Source organism: Heterodontus francisci, chromosome 2 (genome assembly GCF_036365525.1).
Source record: "Heterodontus francisci isolate sHetFra1 chromosome 2, sHetFra1.hap1, whole genome shotgun sequence".
NCBI classification, from domain to species: Eukaryota; Metazoa; Chordata; class Chondrichthyes; order Heterodontiformes; family Heterodontidae; genus Heterodontus; species Heterodontus francisci.
Genome location: NC_090372.1, coordinates 134806746 through 134824427, shown reverse-complemented (window position 1 = coordinate 134824427; position 17682 = coordinate 134806746). Strand labels below are relative to the sequence as shown.

At 43.6% G+C, this 17682-nt stretch overlaps 1 protein-coding gene across 7 annotated transcripts in view; it reads right to left on the bottom strand.

Annotated features, from left to right (window-relative positions):
• LOC137347116 (tensin-3-like) overlaps positions 1 to 17682 on the bottom strand; it is a 547175-nt gene that overhangs the window by 30982 nt on the left and 498511 nt on the right. For all 7 annotated transcript variants that reach the window (XM_068011228.1, XM_068011236.1, XM_068011247.1 and 4 more), the window contains one exon: positions 5313 to 5992. In XM_068011228.1, the coding sequence (XP_067867329.1) occupies positions 5313 to 5992 (680 nt within the window). The remainder of the gene's footprint in view (positions 1 to 5312; positions 5993 to 17682) is intronic.

The window sequence follows — 17682 nt, the reverse complement described above, 5'->3', positions numbered from 1 at the left end:
GGACATTGTCTGTAAGGTATGATTCCGTGAGTATGACTATGCAAGCTTGTTGCTTGACTAGTCTGTGGGACAGCTCTCCCAACTTTGGCACAAGCCCCCAGATATTAGTAAGGAGGACTTTGCAGGGTCGACAGGGCTGGGTTTGCCATTGTCGTTTCTGGTGCCTAGGTCGATGCCGTCTGGTCCGTCCAGTTTCATTCCTTTTTATTGACTTCGTAGCGGTTAGGTACAGCTGAGTGGCTTGCTAGGCCATTTCAGAGGGAATGTAAGAGTTAACCACATTGCTGTGGGTCTGGAGTCACATGTAGGCCAGACCAGATAAGGAGAGCAGATTTCCTTCCCTGAAGGACATTAGTGAACCAGATGGGTTTTTACAACAATTGACAATGGTTTCATGGCCATCATTAGACGAGCTTTTAATTCCAGATTTATTAATTAAATTCAAATTCCACCTTCTGCTGTAGTGGGATTCAAACCCATGTCCCCAGCCAAATACCCTGGGTCTCTGGGTTACTAGTCCAGTGATAATACCACGACGCCACTGCCCTCCCCAAATGCATTATCTCACACTTCTCCAGATTGAATTCCATTTGCCACTTTTCTGCCCACTCAACCAAACCATTAATATCTTTCTGGAGTCTACAGCTATCCTCTTCACTGTGAACTACATGGCCAATTTTTGTGTCATCTGCAAATTTCCCAATCATGCCTCCCACATTTAAGTCCAAACCATTAATATATACCATGAACAGCAAGGGACCCAACACTGAGCCCTGTGGAACGCCACTGGAAACCGCTTTCCATTCGCAAAAACGTCCGTCGACCACTACCCTTTGTTTCCTGTCACTGAGCCAATTTTGGATCTAACTCACCATATTCCGCTGTATCACAGGGACTTTTACTTTTCTGAACAGTCTGCCATGTGGAACCTTATCAAATGCCTTACGAAAATTCATGTAGACAACATGCATTGCACTACCCTCATCAATCCTCCTTGTTACTTCCTCAAAAAATTAAATTAAATTAATAAGACATGACCTTCCCTTAACAAACCCATGCTGACCATCCCTGATTAATTTGTGGCTTTCTCAGTGACGGTTTATCCTATCTCTCAGAATTGATTCTAATAATCTGCCCACGACCTAGGTCAGACTGACCGGCCTATAATTATTTGGTCTATCCCCCACACCCTTTTTAAATAACGGTAGAATTTTTTCAGACCTCCTATACTCTGGTGCCTCGCCTGTATCTAGTGAGGATTTGAAGATGATCCTCAGAGCATCCACTATTTCTTCCCTGGCTTCCTTTGACGGTCTGGGATACAATCCATCTGGCCCTGATGACTTATCCACTTTCAAGGATGTCAGACCCTCTAGTACTGCCTCTCTAATTATGCTGATCGTTTCTAATATTTCAAGTCTTCCTCTTTAACTATAATGTCTGCATCACCCTCTCCTTTTGTGAAGACAGAGACAAAGTACTCATTAAGAACCCTGCCCACATCTTCTGCATCCACGCATAAGTTACGTTGTACATCTCTGCTAGGCCTTACCCTTTCTTTGGTTATCCCCTTGCTCTTATAATGTACTGATAAAACATCTTTGGGTTTTTCTTGATTTTACCTGCCAATATTTTTTAATGGCCTCTCTTTGCTTTCTTAATTTCCTTTTTTACTTCACCCCTGCACTTTCTATACTCCTTAAGGCTTTCTAAAGTATTAGGTTTTTTGTGACTGTCATAAGCTTTCTTTTTCTGCTTTATCTTACCCTGTATGATTCTAGATAACCAGGGGACTCTCGATTTGGCTGTTCCACCCTTTTTCTTTGTGGGGACATGTCTACACTGTGTCCATAGAATATTGCTTTTGAATGCTTCCCACTGGTTTGTCACTGATTTTCCTTCAGGTACCTATATCCAGTCCACTTTCGCCAGATCACCTCTCAGCTTCATAAAATTTGCCTTCCCCCAATTTAGGACTTTTACTGCTGTTCCATCCTTGTCCTTTTCCATAATAATGCTAAATCTAGCTGTATTATGGTCACTATCTCCAAAATGTTCAACCACCGCTACTTCATCCACTTGCCCAGCTTCATTTCCTAAGCTCTGGGGACATGGGTTCGAATCCCACCACAGCAGACGGTGGAATTTGAACTCAATTAATAAAAAAATCTGGAATTTAAAAAAAAAAGCTAGTCTAATGATGGCCATGAAACCATTGTCGATTGTTGTAAAAACCCATCTGGTTCACTAATGTCCTTTAGGGAAGGAAATCTGCTGTCCTTACCTGGCCTATATGTGACTCCAAATCCACAGCAATGTGGTTGACTCTTACATGCCCTCGAAATGGCCTAGCAAGCCACTTAGTTCAAGGGCAATTAGGGATGGGCAATAAATGCTGGCCTGGCCTGCGACGCCCACATCCCATGAATGAATTTTTTAAAATTTAAATGTTAGAGAAAAATAAAAATCAGCAGAAAAAAGAAAATACCCACCAGATAGTCACCGACTAGCTCCCTCTGCCTCATCGCGCTCTCTCCCCTTCCGTGCTCTTTGTAGCTCTGAAGTCTCACCCAGCCAATCACCTACCTCCTTCCCTGGGATGTCCACTTACTAAAACTAATCCATCTTACCACTATTAATATACCTTACCAATACTAAAATGTTATCAATAGTAGTAACAACTTCTGTAATAAATCTAACTGCTTTAAAATAAAACAGAACAGTACACTCACCAGCTTTTTCTTTCTGCTTGAGTACATTATAAGGTAGTAACATAAATTTGAAGATTTTCTAAATTATAGCCATTTACACACGCACCCTAACAGTAGTGTACTAACCCAGCTACATACTGATACTCCCTAACAGCAGTTACTGGCCAACCAATCATGTTGCAGCTTTCCTGTGATGTCACTGTTCACTTTTTTTTCCAAACTCAGGTTTGCTGCTCTCCCGGAAGTTAAGTGCTATAGGCTGCGATCCTCGGGCTTTATTTAGCTGTTATCATTTAACTGCTCCCGCTCAGTGTTCCTCCTGCAGGTCCACTCCTGTCTGCTGCTCTCCCAGAAGGTATATCGGTATTGAGTAATCCTTATGGTCCAAACTTTTTAAGATTAACACTAATCGCATATCTTTCTGTATTCCACTCCGAGCTTAGTTCTCCTGTAGCTCAATTAATGTTCTAGAGAATTAAATTATCTTTCTAGCCTTCAAAATACTCATACAATGTATCTTTAAAAAATTACACTCTGATTTTGAATGCTAAATATGAGTACATGAGGGGAAAGTAAAAGAGTTGAAGGTTTGGAACTGGTCATTTTATGTTAACTGTCAAAAACTCAGCTAGCCATTCAGAGAGTTCTGATGAAGGGTTTAGTGTATACCAGAAACATGAACTTGTTCAACCTTGTATTAATGCTAACTGGCCTGCTATGTATTTTTCAGCCTTTTCTGTTTTAATTTCAGACACTTTTTTAAAAAAGTGTGATCACTGGGCACTGCCAGAAAGAAAGTCTTGATTCATTCCTTAGCCCATAGAATCTAGCCACTGCCTTGAGATGAAAGGCCCACGTCCTTTCTTTCCCCCTTTCAGCCCCTGCAATTCCCTGGGTAGAAGACAAAATTCTACAGTAAAGGTTCTTGTAATTTGCAGTAATTGGAAATACCTGCTTCCTGTAGACAACCAATATTAAAAAATGTTTTAAAAAGCTGTGAAGAATCACCCTCAGCAGAGTAGCAGGGCATGCACACTTGGTGGAGTCTAATCTTGAACTGGCAAAAAGCCATCACAAGACTTGCATTGCTCGAGTAAACTTACTGTAACAGAGCTGCAACTATTTTAGCTCCAACTCTGCAAACTATGGACGAGAATCTCTGTAGCAGCTAGCAAATGTCTACAAATTCTGTGGTAATGTTACGGTAATATAATAGTAAGTCCTGTCTCAAACTCCAAGGCCATTGGTAATCCTACAATTCCTAACTATATACACTAAACTGCTCCAAAACTGTGGGCTGAATTTTACACCGCCCCAATGGGTCGGATGGAGGCGTGGGGGCGGCATAAAATTGAGTGTGAGGCTCCGGGAGGCCTACCCGCCCCGCTTCCGCCTCCAGTCAAATTTACAATGTCAGGCAGGGGGTGGGAAATGACTCGCCCGCCTGAGGCCAATCAAGGCCCTTAAATAGCCACTTAATGGCCACTTAAGGGCCCTCACCCGCCTCCATGGGTATTTTACCTGTGGCAAGCGGGCGTGCTGGGGATGTGAAAGGCTGCCCAGCAATGGCTGCCGGCCTTTCCACGCCCCGGCTGGGGGGTGGCGGGGGGAGGGGGGGGGGCATGGCAGTCAGGCACAGGGTGCCCGATTGAGGGCCGCCCCCACCTCCCAACCCACCCCCGGGACCCAAGATGCCCCCCTCCCCCCAAACGACCACTCCAGCCTCACCAGGGAAGGACCGATCCCCCTGGTGAGGTAACCTTCTCTCACCTTCCCTCCAGGCTCCTTGGTGTTGGCTGGGCTGCAGTCCCAGCAGTGGCCACTGCTCCCAGTGGCGCTGCTGGGACTAAGAGCTGCCGGCCCGATGATTGTCCAGCAACTCACTGAGGCAGGACCTCCTCCCTCAAATGGGTGGAAGTCCCACCTCAGGAAAGTGAAAGCCCGGGGACCCGTAATATGTGGGACGGATCCCCGGGCTAGGCGGAAGCGGGTTAGCCACCGACTTTCATGTCAGTGGCAAATTCCTGTCCGCCTAAGGTAAAATCCAGCTATGTGTATCCATTTAAAATAATTGCAGTACCTTATGGTGAGAGTTGCATTTTAGCACACTTGATTGGGAAAGCAAAGCTTATTCCCAACATATTACAAAATAATTGTCCCCATTTTGTATTCCAGCCATGTTAAGTTGCTACCAACTAAATATATTGGGAAAACAAAAAGTGAAGCAAGTTAATTCAGGGTGTTCAATGCCAGTTTTAAATTACAATAGTGCTGTTGATGACATCCTCGACTACAGCAGCAACCATGTAATGTAAACAAGGTGGGGCTGCTGCCTCTTGTGTGGTGGTTTTCTAGCTGTGGGTGGGCTGGGTGCTCAGCATGCAGCTTTCCAATAGCTGTCCTTTATAACCCTCCTGGTGAGAAGGTTGTTAGCCAGAAGTGAAAGTCAATTATATAAAGAAAAGGATTATTAATTCTCTGTAAACACAACTGGATAATGAAAGCAGAGTATTTAAATAAAAGAATTATTCATTTTCTGCAAAGATGTTTGGATATGGAATCTATTAATCAACGATTATAAATGAAAATCACAGCACTTACCTTCTACAACAGAAGTATTTATGACTTTTGAAAAGTCAGGAAGGACACTAGGGAATGGAATGCTGATTGTACTTCCACTGTGAGGACTTGAAAAGCCACTTGAAGCTGGTGAGATGGAGGCAAATGAATGATCTCCCTCAGAAATCCTTTTCTTCTCTGGCAGTGGAGGATGCACATTCAGATTCGAAGCATCATTCATCAGAGTTGCACTGCTTTGTGCCTGTCCACTAACTGCTGTAAGCACTCCCTCTTGCACACTACCATTACCCAGGAAACCAGTTGCTGGGGAGTTCACGTTTGAAGCGGTGTTGTTTGATCCTGTAGAAAGGCTAGATAGTATGGCTTGTTCTCCATCATACTGAGGTCCACTGTTGACACTGTACTGTAGGTAACCCTGGTTACTAGAATCTGCAGGCAAAGGATGCAATGTGGGGGTTCCAGCTCTGCCTTGTTGTAGGTTTGAAGTGAGGCTCTCAGATTTACTCATGTGAATAGGGTGGCTGTTAGGAGAGACAACTTGTGATTCTGGCGAAGGAAAGTGTGGCAAGATAGAGGCCTCCCGTGGTGGACTTCCTGAGTTAACAGAAAACTCAGAGGAACCAAAATAACTTTCTATTGATCTGCTAACCCCAGTTACAGGTTGCGCTCCTTTCTGGGCACTCTCCGACCAGGTAGGTGGGCTATCGGGGATAAAAAAATAATAATTTAAGAAAAACAAATAAAGCATTTATTAGTACATAAAGCCAGAATGAAACTTCCCTTATCCTTGTCTCTTTGTATTTTGAAACACTGGATCATATCCCCTTTCAAGAACTGTTCTTACAAGCATTCCATTTTGCTATATATTCTCAAAATCTAACATTAAAATGAATGTAAATAATACATATTAACAAATCAATCTTATTCATCTGCCCTTGTTTTACCTACTAGGATGCCAGTTTTGTGGTTTGTGTGGCAACTCAGATCCATTTCACTTCTGAGGAAAACTCAACATTTCATTCATAGTATTCAATCAACAAGTGTTGTCTAATTTTGCAGCACTACCATAAACTAATGCAACTCAAAATCTGGAATTACAAGTGCTCAGCTCAATCTTATGTTGCAATAATGGTTAATTTTGACCACCAGAGTAGAGATGCAAAGAGTCCAGGCTAACCGACTAGTAGGACTTGGTATTAATATTTAGTATTGTCTATTCTCAATTTCTACAGTTAAAATGAATGAAAGCCACTTCAATCGTCAGTCATTTCAGGCCAGGGACCATTCGCTTGGTTTTGCTCAGAGTTCTCCTTCTTTCATGTGAGCCTAGACCAAATCAACATAGAATGTTGGCAGCCCAACTGTTGCAGCCTTCACCAATTACTTGGGGGCAATTACTTGGCTGGGTGTCTCCTACAGGCCTCCAAACAGTCAGGAAGAGATAGAGGAGCAAATATGTAGGCAAATCTCAGAGAGGTGTAAAAATAATAGGGTAATAATAGTAGGGGATTTCAACTTCCCCTATATTAACTGGGATAGTCTTAGTGCAAAAGACTTAAAAGGGGCAGAATTCTTAAAATGCATACAGGAGAGCTTTTTGAGCCAGTATGCAGAAAGTCCCACAAGGGAAGGGGCAGTACTGGACCTAATCCTAGGGAATGAAGCCGGTCAAGTGGTAGAAGTGTCAGTGGGGGAGCATTTCAGGGATAGTGACCATAAGATTTAAGGTAGTTATGGAAAAGGACAAAGATGGACCGGAAATAAAGGTACTGAATTGGGGGAAGGCAGATTTCAAAATGATAAAACAGGATCTGGCCAAAGTGGACTGGGAGCAGCTACTTGTAGGAAAGTCGACATCACATCAGTGGGAGTCATTCAAAGAGGAAATAGCGAGAGTTCAGAGCCAACATGTACCCATTAAGGTGAAGGGTAGGACTAACAGTTCCAGGGAACCCTGGATGTCAAGGGATATAGAGGATTGGATCAGGAAAAAAAGGAGGCTTACGCAGATCCCAAGCGCTGAAAACAGCGGAGGCACTAGAGGAGTATAGAAAGTGTAGGGTGGCACTTAAAAAAGTAATTAGGGTGGCGAAGAGGAGGCATGAAAAACCACTGGCGGGTAAGATAAAGGAAAATCCCAAGGCGTTTTATAAGTATATTAAGGGTAAGAGGATAACCAGGGTAAGAGTAGGGCCCATTAGGAACCAACGTGGCAATCTTTGTGTGGAGCCGGAGGACATAGGTGAGGTTTTAACTGATTACTTTTCATCGGTGTTCATTGTGGGGAAGGACGATGTAGGTGTAGAGATCAGAGAGGGGGATTGTGATATACTTGAACATATTAGCATTGAAAGGGAGGAAGTATTAGCTGTTTTAGCGGCTTAAAAGTGGATAAATCCCCAGGCCCAAATGAGATGTATCCCAGGCTGTTATGTGAGGCAAGGGAGGAGATAGCAGGGGCTTTGACACAAATTTTCAAATCCTCTCTGGCCACAGGAGAGGTACCAGCGGGCTGGAAGACAGCGAATGTGGTACCATTATTCAAGAAGGGTAGTAGGGATAAACCAGGTAATTACAGACTGGTGAGTCTAACATCAGTGGTTGGGAAAATATTGGAAAAAATTCTGAGGGACAGGATTAATCTCCACTTGGAGAGGCAGGGATTAATCAGGGATAGTCAGCATGGCTTTGTCAGCGGGAGAGCGTGTCGAACGAACTTGATTGAATTTTTCGAGGAGGTGACTAGATGTGTCGATGAGGGTAAAGCAGTTGATGTAGTCTGCATGGATTTCAGTAAGGCTTTTGATAAGGTCCCGCATGGGAGATTGGTTAAGAAGGTAAGAGCCCATGGGATCCAGGGCAATTTGGCAAATTGGATCCAAAATTGGCTTAGTGGCAGGAGGCAGAGGGTAATGGTCGAGGGCTGTTTATGCAATTGGAAGCCTGTGACCAGTGGTGTACCACAGGGATCGGTGCTGGGACTCTTGCTGTTTGTAGTGTACAAATTAATGATTTAAACGTGAATATAGGAGGCATGATCAATAAGTTCGCAGACGACACGAAAATTGGTGGTGCTGTAAATAGTAAGGTGGAAATCCTTAGATTACAGGGAGATATAGATGGGCTGGTAAGGTGGGTGGAGCAATGGCAAATGGAATTTAATCCTGAAAAGTGTGAGGTAATGCATTTTGGGAGGACTAACAAGGCAAGGTAATACACAATGGATGGTAGGACGCTAGGAAGTACAGAAAGTCAGAAGGACCTTGGTGTACTTGTCCATAGATCACTGAAGGCAGCAGCACAGGTAGATAAGTGGTTAGGAAGGCAGATGGGATACTTGCCTTTATTAGCCGAGGCACAGAATACAAGAGCAGGGAGGTTATGATGGAGCTATATAAAACGCTAGTTAGGTCACAGCTGGAGTACTGTGTACAGTTCTGGGCATCACACTATAGGAAAGATGTGATTGCACTGGAGAGGGTGCAGAGGAGGTTCACCAGGATGTTGCCTGGAATGGAGCATTTCAGCTATGAAGAGAGACTGGATAGGCTAGGGTTGTTTTCCTTAGAGCAGAGAAGGCTGAGGGGGGACATGATTGAGGTGTACAAGATTATGAGGGGCATTGATAGGTTAGATAGGAGGAAACTTTTTCCCTTAGTGGAGGGGTCAAGAACCAGGGGGCATAGATTTAAGGTAAGGGGCAGGAGGTTTAGGAGAGATTTGAGGAAACATTTTTTCATCCAGAGGGTGGTTGGAATCTGGAACGCACTGCCTGAAGAGGTGGTGGAGGCAGGAACTCGCAACATTTAAGAAGTATTTAGATGAGCACTTGAAACGCCATGGCATACAGGGCTACGGGTCAAGTGCAGGAATATGGCATTAGAATAGTTGGGTGCTGTATGGCCGGCACAGACATGATGGGCCAAAGGGCCTGTTTCTGTGCTGTATAACTCTATGACTATGACTCTATGACTTAAGTTTTACTCAGCCTGCTGGTCTCTCACCCAGCCTCCAGTCCAAATCAGTTTGCTAGTGAGCTGCCAGTCCTTGTGTTACCACATCCTTGCTTTCAAACTTTAAAATATCTTTGCAGGTTCTTGCCAGCCCTGCCGACACTTACAAGAGTCCCAGCATCCTGGATTCAAATACTTGACTTGGACTGTGAGCATATTCATGGTGAAATAGAAATAGAAGAAAGCTGCATGTTGGTTGACAAGCAGAGGGGACTGGAATAGATTTGAGAAAGAAAGAGAGAGAGAGAGAGAGATTAACTGGGACTGAAGTTGGGTCCAAATTAAATGCATTTAAATATAACATTCTAAATCCTGTAATTATTCTTTTGTGGGCCATTTTTTCCTTTTGTTTGATGGGTAGGATGTGGGTTTTTTGCAGACGTTCTGTGGGTTTTATTCTGCAGTGTGGGAAGGAAGCACCATCTATCTTTTTATTGTTGTGCTGCGGGAAACTGCAGTATGTAACTGCTGTTGACGATATACTTTATTTACTGTGTTAAGGAGCTCCACCCAGCATATACAAGAAGAAAACCTTCCTGCTTCTATATGTGCTTTAGATTGGAAAAACCTGTTTGCATTGGGCTTGTGTGGGAAGAAGGATGGCTGATGCAACATGGTTGCCTTTGTTTTGTGGTGTAAGTTGCTGTGTGGGCAGGGGTTATACGGCAGTTGTCCAACACAGGATATACAGGGGGTGAAGCTCCACAGGGGCTCTCCTGCTTGCCTGCTGTAACTTTATTGAAAGAGCTATGAGAACCTCCATGAATATGGCATAAAGGCATTTTATACTGTTCTTCTGGGGGTTTTGCGGCTCTTCCATCAAGGTTACAATGGACAAGTTGAAGAAGCCCCAAAAAATTCATCCCCAAAAAATTCATCCATAAATATTTTGTTTTTACTTTATTGAAAGAAAAAGAAATGACTACAGAAATTGTTCAGAAAGAAAAGATAAAATGTAACGAAACGGGAGCAGAATGAAAAGAGTGCTTTTTACTCTGGCAGAAAGAAGGGACAAAAAGAAATGAAGCAAGCAGATAGTCTCAAACCAGTTATTCTTCCACTTTGCTACTACAAAAAGAGAAACCCATTAGACAGTAACATCTGCTATTATACTTTACAGAAATCCTGGTGGCAACACTGAAGGAGCACTTGACCATCTCACTAGATTCTATTTCACCTTGGCAGTGAAGCCTAGATTTTCTGATCAGCATGATCAAATAGATGAACACAAATTGCCCAATCCTGATCAGAAAAGTGAGTAGAGATCTGTAACTCTGGATCTCTGCCCACTGTTTTTCACATATAATTTACTGTGGGCTGGGAATGCTGTTATTGGCAGTGTCTGCCTCGAACGAGTGGGAGCTTTATTTGGATATTAATTTAGGGCACAGCATCTTGCATGCCATTTCCCAACCTTCAAGGTCATTTTAAACCCTATGCATTTGATGGTTGCCAGGTAATGGTAATTATATGAGTCATCATGGAAAGCACACAATAATATTGTAGCGGTGTCTTAATATATCAAGCATGTTTTAGATTTTGCATTTTTTTTCCAGGTTCCTCAGGAAACTGAAGTATCAATGAGCTCCAGAAATATTATACTAGGAAGATCTTTTTAGGATAAGCATACAGAAGAAAAGCTATGCTGTTTAAGTGGTATGAAGACACTAGTGACTAATTCTACACTCCCTAGATAGTAATTTAAACAAGAAATAAAGTAGGCAGAAACAAACAAGAGCAACAGCACATAAGAGCTAAAAAGATTACAAAGGCAGAGTCAGTGCAAAGAATGTGCCCTACCTATGCTCTGGTTATAAAGTGAGTCCTTCAGCACAAAGCTGTGAAACACACCACTTATATCTAAGTAAACCAAGTGCTTCCATAGTTAGGTTAGCAGGCCTGTGCCAAACTCACTGAAGGCTTTAAACATTGCACAAAATACAATAAACATTCATGATTGATGATGCTCATGAGCAGTGCCAGACATACACCTAAACAAGATTAAAAATCTGTCTTTGGAGTCCTAAAAAGAAACACGAAGGGCCGGATTTTGTGTTAAGAATAATGGTCAAGTTCACAGGACTCACGTTATACCGGAATAAATCAGAAAACAACCTTCAGACTCCACACATGCGCAGTTAAACACGGAAATCAAGGAATTGTTGCCCAAAATACCCTGCTTCTCCACAAGCTTCACTGCACTAGTACATTGCTGATCGACTCGGCATTGAAATGCATGTAAGGGTGGGAAGTTGTGGTGCTTAAACACCAGTTAGCCATTGAACACTCCAGAAAAAGTTACGGCCAGTGCAGTCAAGTATAAATGCATTTTTAAAAAATGTGTGATGCGTCTTAATTACTGCGAACAACCTCCCTTATACTGGAAATTTCATTTTACAAATGTGTGATCTCATTCCTTCATAATTTAATTGCTGAAAAATTAAAAATGTTGTTTTACTTATTCTTTGTCTCTTTTATCACCCTCTGATAACCCATCTTTTTCTTTCTCTATTTCACATTCTGTATGTGATATTAAAATGATAAAATATTCTAATTCATACTTCCTGGTTGCCTCAGTGAGGATTCTTTAATCTAATTGGTTGAAGAGCCTAGCTGTTGTTTGCCGCACTCACACAGGCCATAGATCCCCTGTAGAGGGCACCGTGAAGTAAATGATCTTTAGGAACTGTAAAGTGCTACTCAAAAACCTGAAAATGTCTGCAGGGAGCCTTTTTATCTGTTCATTCATGGGATGTGGATATCACTGACAAGGCCAGCATTTACTGCCCATCCCTAATTGCCCTTGAGAAGGTGGTGGGGAACCACTTTCTTGAACTGCTGCAGTCCATGTGGTGCAGGTACATCCACAGCGCTAAGCTGTACGCGCGATGAATAGCAAGCGCGTTCCTTCACAGCTGACTGCAAAATCCAGGCCAAAATAGAAAGGCCTTGGAGAGGGTGTAGAGGAGTTTTATTTTATTTATTCACAGGATCTGGACGTCACTAGCAAAGCAACCTTCTTGACAACTGTGGCTTGCTAGGCCATTTCAGAGGGCAGTTAAGAGGCAAGCACATTGCTGTGGATCTGCAGTCACTTATAGGTAAGACTGGGAAAGGGCAGTAGATTTCATTCCCTAAAGGGCATTCATGAAACAGATGGGTCTTTAACTATAATCCATGAGTTTCTTGCATACTATTATTGATACCAGCTTTTTATTCCAGATTTATTTCAGTAACTGAATTTAAATTCCCCAGCTGCTGTGATGGGATTTGAATGAATGTCACCAGATCATTAGTCCAGGGCTCTACATTATACGTCCTGTAATATAAACAGTTTGTTACTGTTCCCAATTTGCTAGAATGGTACCGGGGATGCAGGACTTCAGTTACGTGGAGAGACTGGAGAAGCTGGGATTCTTTTTAGAGAAGGTTAAGGGAGGATTTGATAGAGGTGTTCAAAATCATGAGTGGTTTTGATAGAGGAAAAAAGATTTTTTTTGAAAGATTTCAAGGTGATCGGCAAAAGAACCAGATGCAACATGAGGAAACATTTTTTCATACAGTGAGTTGTTATGGAATGCCCTGCCTATAAGGGTGGTGGAAGCAGATTCAATAGTAATTTCAAAAAGGAATTGAATAAATATTTGAAGGGGGAGAATTTGCAAGTCTATAAGGAAAGAATAGGGAGGAGGAACTAATTAGATAGCTGTTTCAAGACCTGGCACAGGAATGATAGGCTGAATGATCTACTTCTGTGCTATATCATTCTATGATTCTATGAAACATAAATAGGTAGGAGTAAACTACTGGCATATATAATATTCTGCCTCATTAATCAAATCAAGAAATGGAGACTTCAGCTACCTTTATATTGGTTATTTAATTCAGCTGGCTCCGAGTGTTTATGCTGTTAAATCCATTTCTTAGACCAAATCTATTACTTGAACTCTCAGTTTCAACTGGATTTATAAATCTGGAAAATTAATTTAACAGCATTAACACTGGAAGCTAGCTCATGGGTGTTAGGCTCTCTATAATATTGTTCTTTTAATTGGAATATAAAGTCCTTTAGCCTCAAAACTTTAGTAATGAGAGGTCTGCCACAAGGAACAAAAAGTATTAAATGAGGACAAACAAAGTAGAGCTTTATCACATGTGCTAGAGCATTATGGTGTAGGTGCAGGGGACCACTTACGACTGTGCATAATCAAAACATTACGACAACATTTTCACATACATGCAAAGCGCAGTCTCCTCACTATTTGTTGAGCTAGGCCAGGGGTCTGCAATGCACGGCTCCAGAGCCGCATGTGGCTCTTTAACATCTAATTTGTGGTTCCCAATCTTTTCAAGTTGGATCGTATTATCATGAAAAAAGCCTAAAAAAATTAAGTTAAGAAAATGACAAAACAAAGAACGAGACAGCATCCCCATCCTCAATGATGGGGGGAGCCCAGCACATCAGTGCGAAAGACAAGGCTGAAGTATTTGCAACAATCTTCAGCCAGAAGTGCCGAGTTGATGGATCCATCTCGGCCTCCTTCTGAAGTCCCCAGCATCATAGATGCCAGACTTCAGCCAATTCGATTCACTCCGCGTGATATCAAGAAACGACTGAAGGTACTGGATACTGCAAAGGCTATAGGCCCTGACAATATTCCGGCAATAGTACTGAAGACCTGTGCTCCAGAACTTGCTGTGCCCCTAGCCAAGCTGTTGTCCAGTACAGCTACAACACTGGCATCTACCCGGCAATGTGGAAAATTGCCCAGGTATGTCCTGTACACAAAAAGCAGGACAAGTCCAACCTGTCCAATTACTGCCCCATCAGTCTACTCTCAATCAGCAGTAAAGTGATGGAAGGTGTCATCAAGAGTGCCATCAAGCGGCACTTGTTTAGCCATAACCTGCTCAGTGACGCTCAGTTTGGGTTCCACCAGGGCCACTCAGCTCCTGACCTCATTACAGCCTTGGTTCAATCATGGACAAAAAAGCTGAGCTCAAGAGATGAGGTGAGAGTAACTGCCCTTGACATTAAGGCAGCATTTGACAGAGTATGGCATCAAGGAGCCCGAGCAAAACTAAGATCAATGGGAATCAGGGGGAAAACACTCCGCTGGCTGGAGTCATACCTCGCGCAAAGGAAGATGGTTGTGGTTGTTGGAGGTCAATCATCTGAGCTCCAGGACATCACTGCAGGAGTTCCTCAGGGTAGTGTCCTAGGCCCAACCATCTTCAGCTGCTTCATCAATGACCTTCCTTCTATCATAAGGTCAGAAGTGGGGATGTTCGCTGATGATTGCACAATGTTCAGCACCATTCATGACTCCTCAGATACTGAAGCAGTCCGTGTAGAAATGCAGCAAGACTTGGACAATATCCAGGCTTGGGCTGATAAGTGGCAAGTAACATTCGCGCCACCCAAGTGCCAGGCAATGACCATCTCCAACAAGAGAGAATCTAACCATCTCCCCCTGACATTCAATGGCATTGCCATCACTGAATCCCCCACTATCAACATCTTAGCGGCTACCATTGACCAGAAACTGAACTGGAGTAGCCATATAAATACAGTGGCTACAAGAGCAGGTCAGAGGCTAGGAATCCTGCAGCGAGTAACTCACCTCCTGACTCCCCAAAGCCTGTCCACCATCTACAAGGCACAAGCCAGGAGTCTGATGGAATCCTCTCCACTTGCGTGGGTGGGTGCAGCTCCAACAACACTCAAGAAGCTCGACACTATCCAGAACAAAGCATTTCGCTTGATTGGCACTCCATCTACAAACATTCACTCCCTCCACCACCGACACACAGTGGTAGCAGTGTGTACCACCTACAAGATGCACTGCAGCAATGCGCCAAGGCTCCTTAGACAGCACCTTCCAAACCCGCGACCTCTACCAACTAGAAGGACAAAGGCAGCAAATGCATGGGAACACCACCACCTGCAAGTTCCCCTCCAAGCCACACACTATCCTGACTTGGAACTATATCGCCGTTGCTTCACTGTTGCTGGGTCAAAATCCTGGAACTCCCTTCCTAACAGCTTTGTGGGTGTACATACCACATGGACTGCAGCGGTTCAAGGCAGCAGCTCTCCACCACCTTCTCAAGGGCAATTAGGGATGGGTAATAAATGCTGGCCTGGCCGGCGACGCCCACATCCCATGAATGAATTTTTAAAAATCACACGTTCCTTATCGAGTTATTCATTTGCTTAATCAAAAATTTGGTTTCTACACTGTTGGGCTGTAAAAAGTGGTATGCCACTTGAATAGCCTTCACAGAATCATTACAGTGCAAGAGGCCATTTGGCCCATCGTATCCGCACTGGCTTTCTGAAAGAGCAACTCCCTCAATTCCATTCCCCTGCTTTCTCCCCATAACCCTGCACATTCTTCCTTTTCATATAACTGTCTAGTTCTCTTTTGAATGCTTCAGTTGAACCTGCCTCCACCATATTCTCAGGCAGCACATTCTAGGCCTTAACCACTCGCTGCATGAAAAAGTTTTTCCTCATGTCACTTTTGCTTCTCTTACCAAATACTTTCAATCCGTGCCCTCTCGTTCTTGATCCTTTCACGAGTGGGAACAGTTTTTCTCTCTGTCGAGACCCCTCCCAATTTTGAATACCTTTATCAAAAACCTTTATCATCTCTCAGCCTTCTCTTCTCCAAGGAAAACAGTCTTAACTTCTCCAATACATCTTCATAACTGAAATTCCTCATCCCTGGTACCATTCTCGTGAGTCTTATCTGTACTCTCTCCAATGCCCTCATTTCTTTCAAGTGTGGCGCCCAGAATTGGACGCAATACTCCAGCTGAGGCCGAGCTAGTGTTTTGTACAAGTTCAACATAACTACATAACTGATTTCCAGCATCCGCAGTATTTTGCTTTTATTTTAGTGTTTAATTCACTGCCACTTCTCTTCCAGGAATGCCTACCTTGAAGAAGTTCTGCTCTTCTCTCCGACGGGATTTTCGTTTGTCTCTTTTACCTGATATGACCTTTTTCCTCAACCGAGGATTTCCCCCCACTGTGGTTGACAGGGCCCTCAACCGTGTCCGACCCATTCCCCGCACCTCTACCCTCACCCCTTCCCCTCCCTCCCAGAACCGTGACAGGGTTCCCCTTGTCCTCACTTTTCATCCCTCCAGCCTCCATATCCAAAGGATCATCCTCCGCCATTTTCGCCACCTCCAGCGTGATGCCACTACCAGTCGCATCTTCCCCTCCCTTCCCCTGTCAGCATTCCGAAGGGATCGTTCCCTCCGCGACACCCTGGTCCACTCCTCCATTACCCCCACCACCTCGTCCCCGTCCCAGGGCACCTTCCCCTGCAATCGCAGGAGGTGTAATACCTGCCCATTTACCTCCTCTCTCTTCACTATCCCAGGCCCCAAACACTCCTTTCAGGTGAAGCAGCGATTTACTTGTACTTCTTTCAATGTAGTATACTGTATTCGCTGCTCACAGTGTGGTCTCCTCTACATTGGGGAGAACAAGCGCAGACTGGGTGACCGCTTTGCGGAACATCTCCGCTCAGTCCGCAAGCAGGACCCTGAGCTTCCGGTTGCTTGCCATTTCAACACTACCCCCTGCTCTCATGCTCGCATCTCTGTCCTGGGATTGCTGCAGTGTTCCAGTGAACATCAACGCAAGCTCGAGGAACAGCATCTCATCTACCGATTAGGCACACTACAGCCTGCTGGACTGAACATTGAGTTCAATAATTTCAGAGCATGACAGCCCCCATTTTACTTTCATTTTTAGTTATTTTTTCTTCCTTTTTTTACAATCTTTATTTGCATTTATTTCATTTCATCTTAGTTTGTTCAGTTTGCTTACCCACTGTTTTTTCAGGTTTTTTTTCAGGTTTGCACTTGCTGCTGTTCAATATTCAGTGTATTCACACCTAATCTGCACTAATGCTTTGTCTTTCAACACACCATTAACATATTGTTTGCCTTTGCTCCGTGACCTTTTGGTCAGCTATGTGGCCTGGTCCAATCTGCACCTTCTCCTTTGTTATCTCTTGCCCCACCCCCACCTCACTTGCTTATAATCTGTGACTTTTCTAATATTTGTCAGTTCCGAAGAAGGGTCACTGACCCGAAACGTTAACTCTGCTTCTCTTTCCACAGATGCTGCCAGACCTGCTGAGTGATTCCAGCATTTCTTGTTTTTGTTTCAACATAACTACCTTGCTCTTGTACTCTATAACCCTATCAATAAAGCCCGGGGTACTGTATGCTTTATTAATTGCTCTCTCAACCTGTCCTGCCACCTTCAATGACTTATGCACATATATACCTAGGTCCCTCTGCTCCTGTACCCACTTTGGAATTGAACCCTTTATTCTATATTGTCTCTCCAT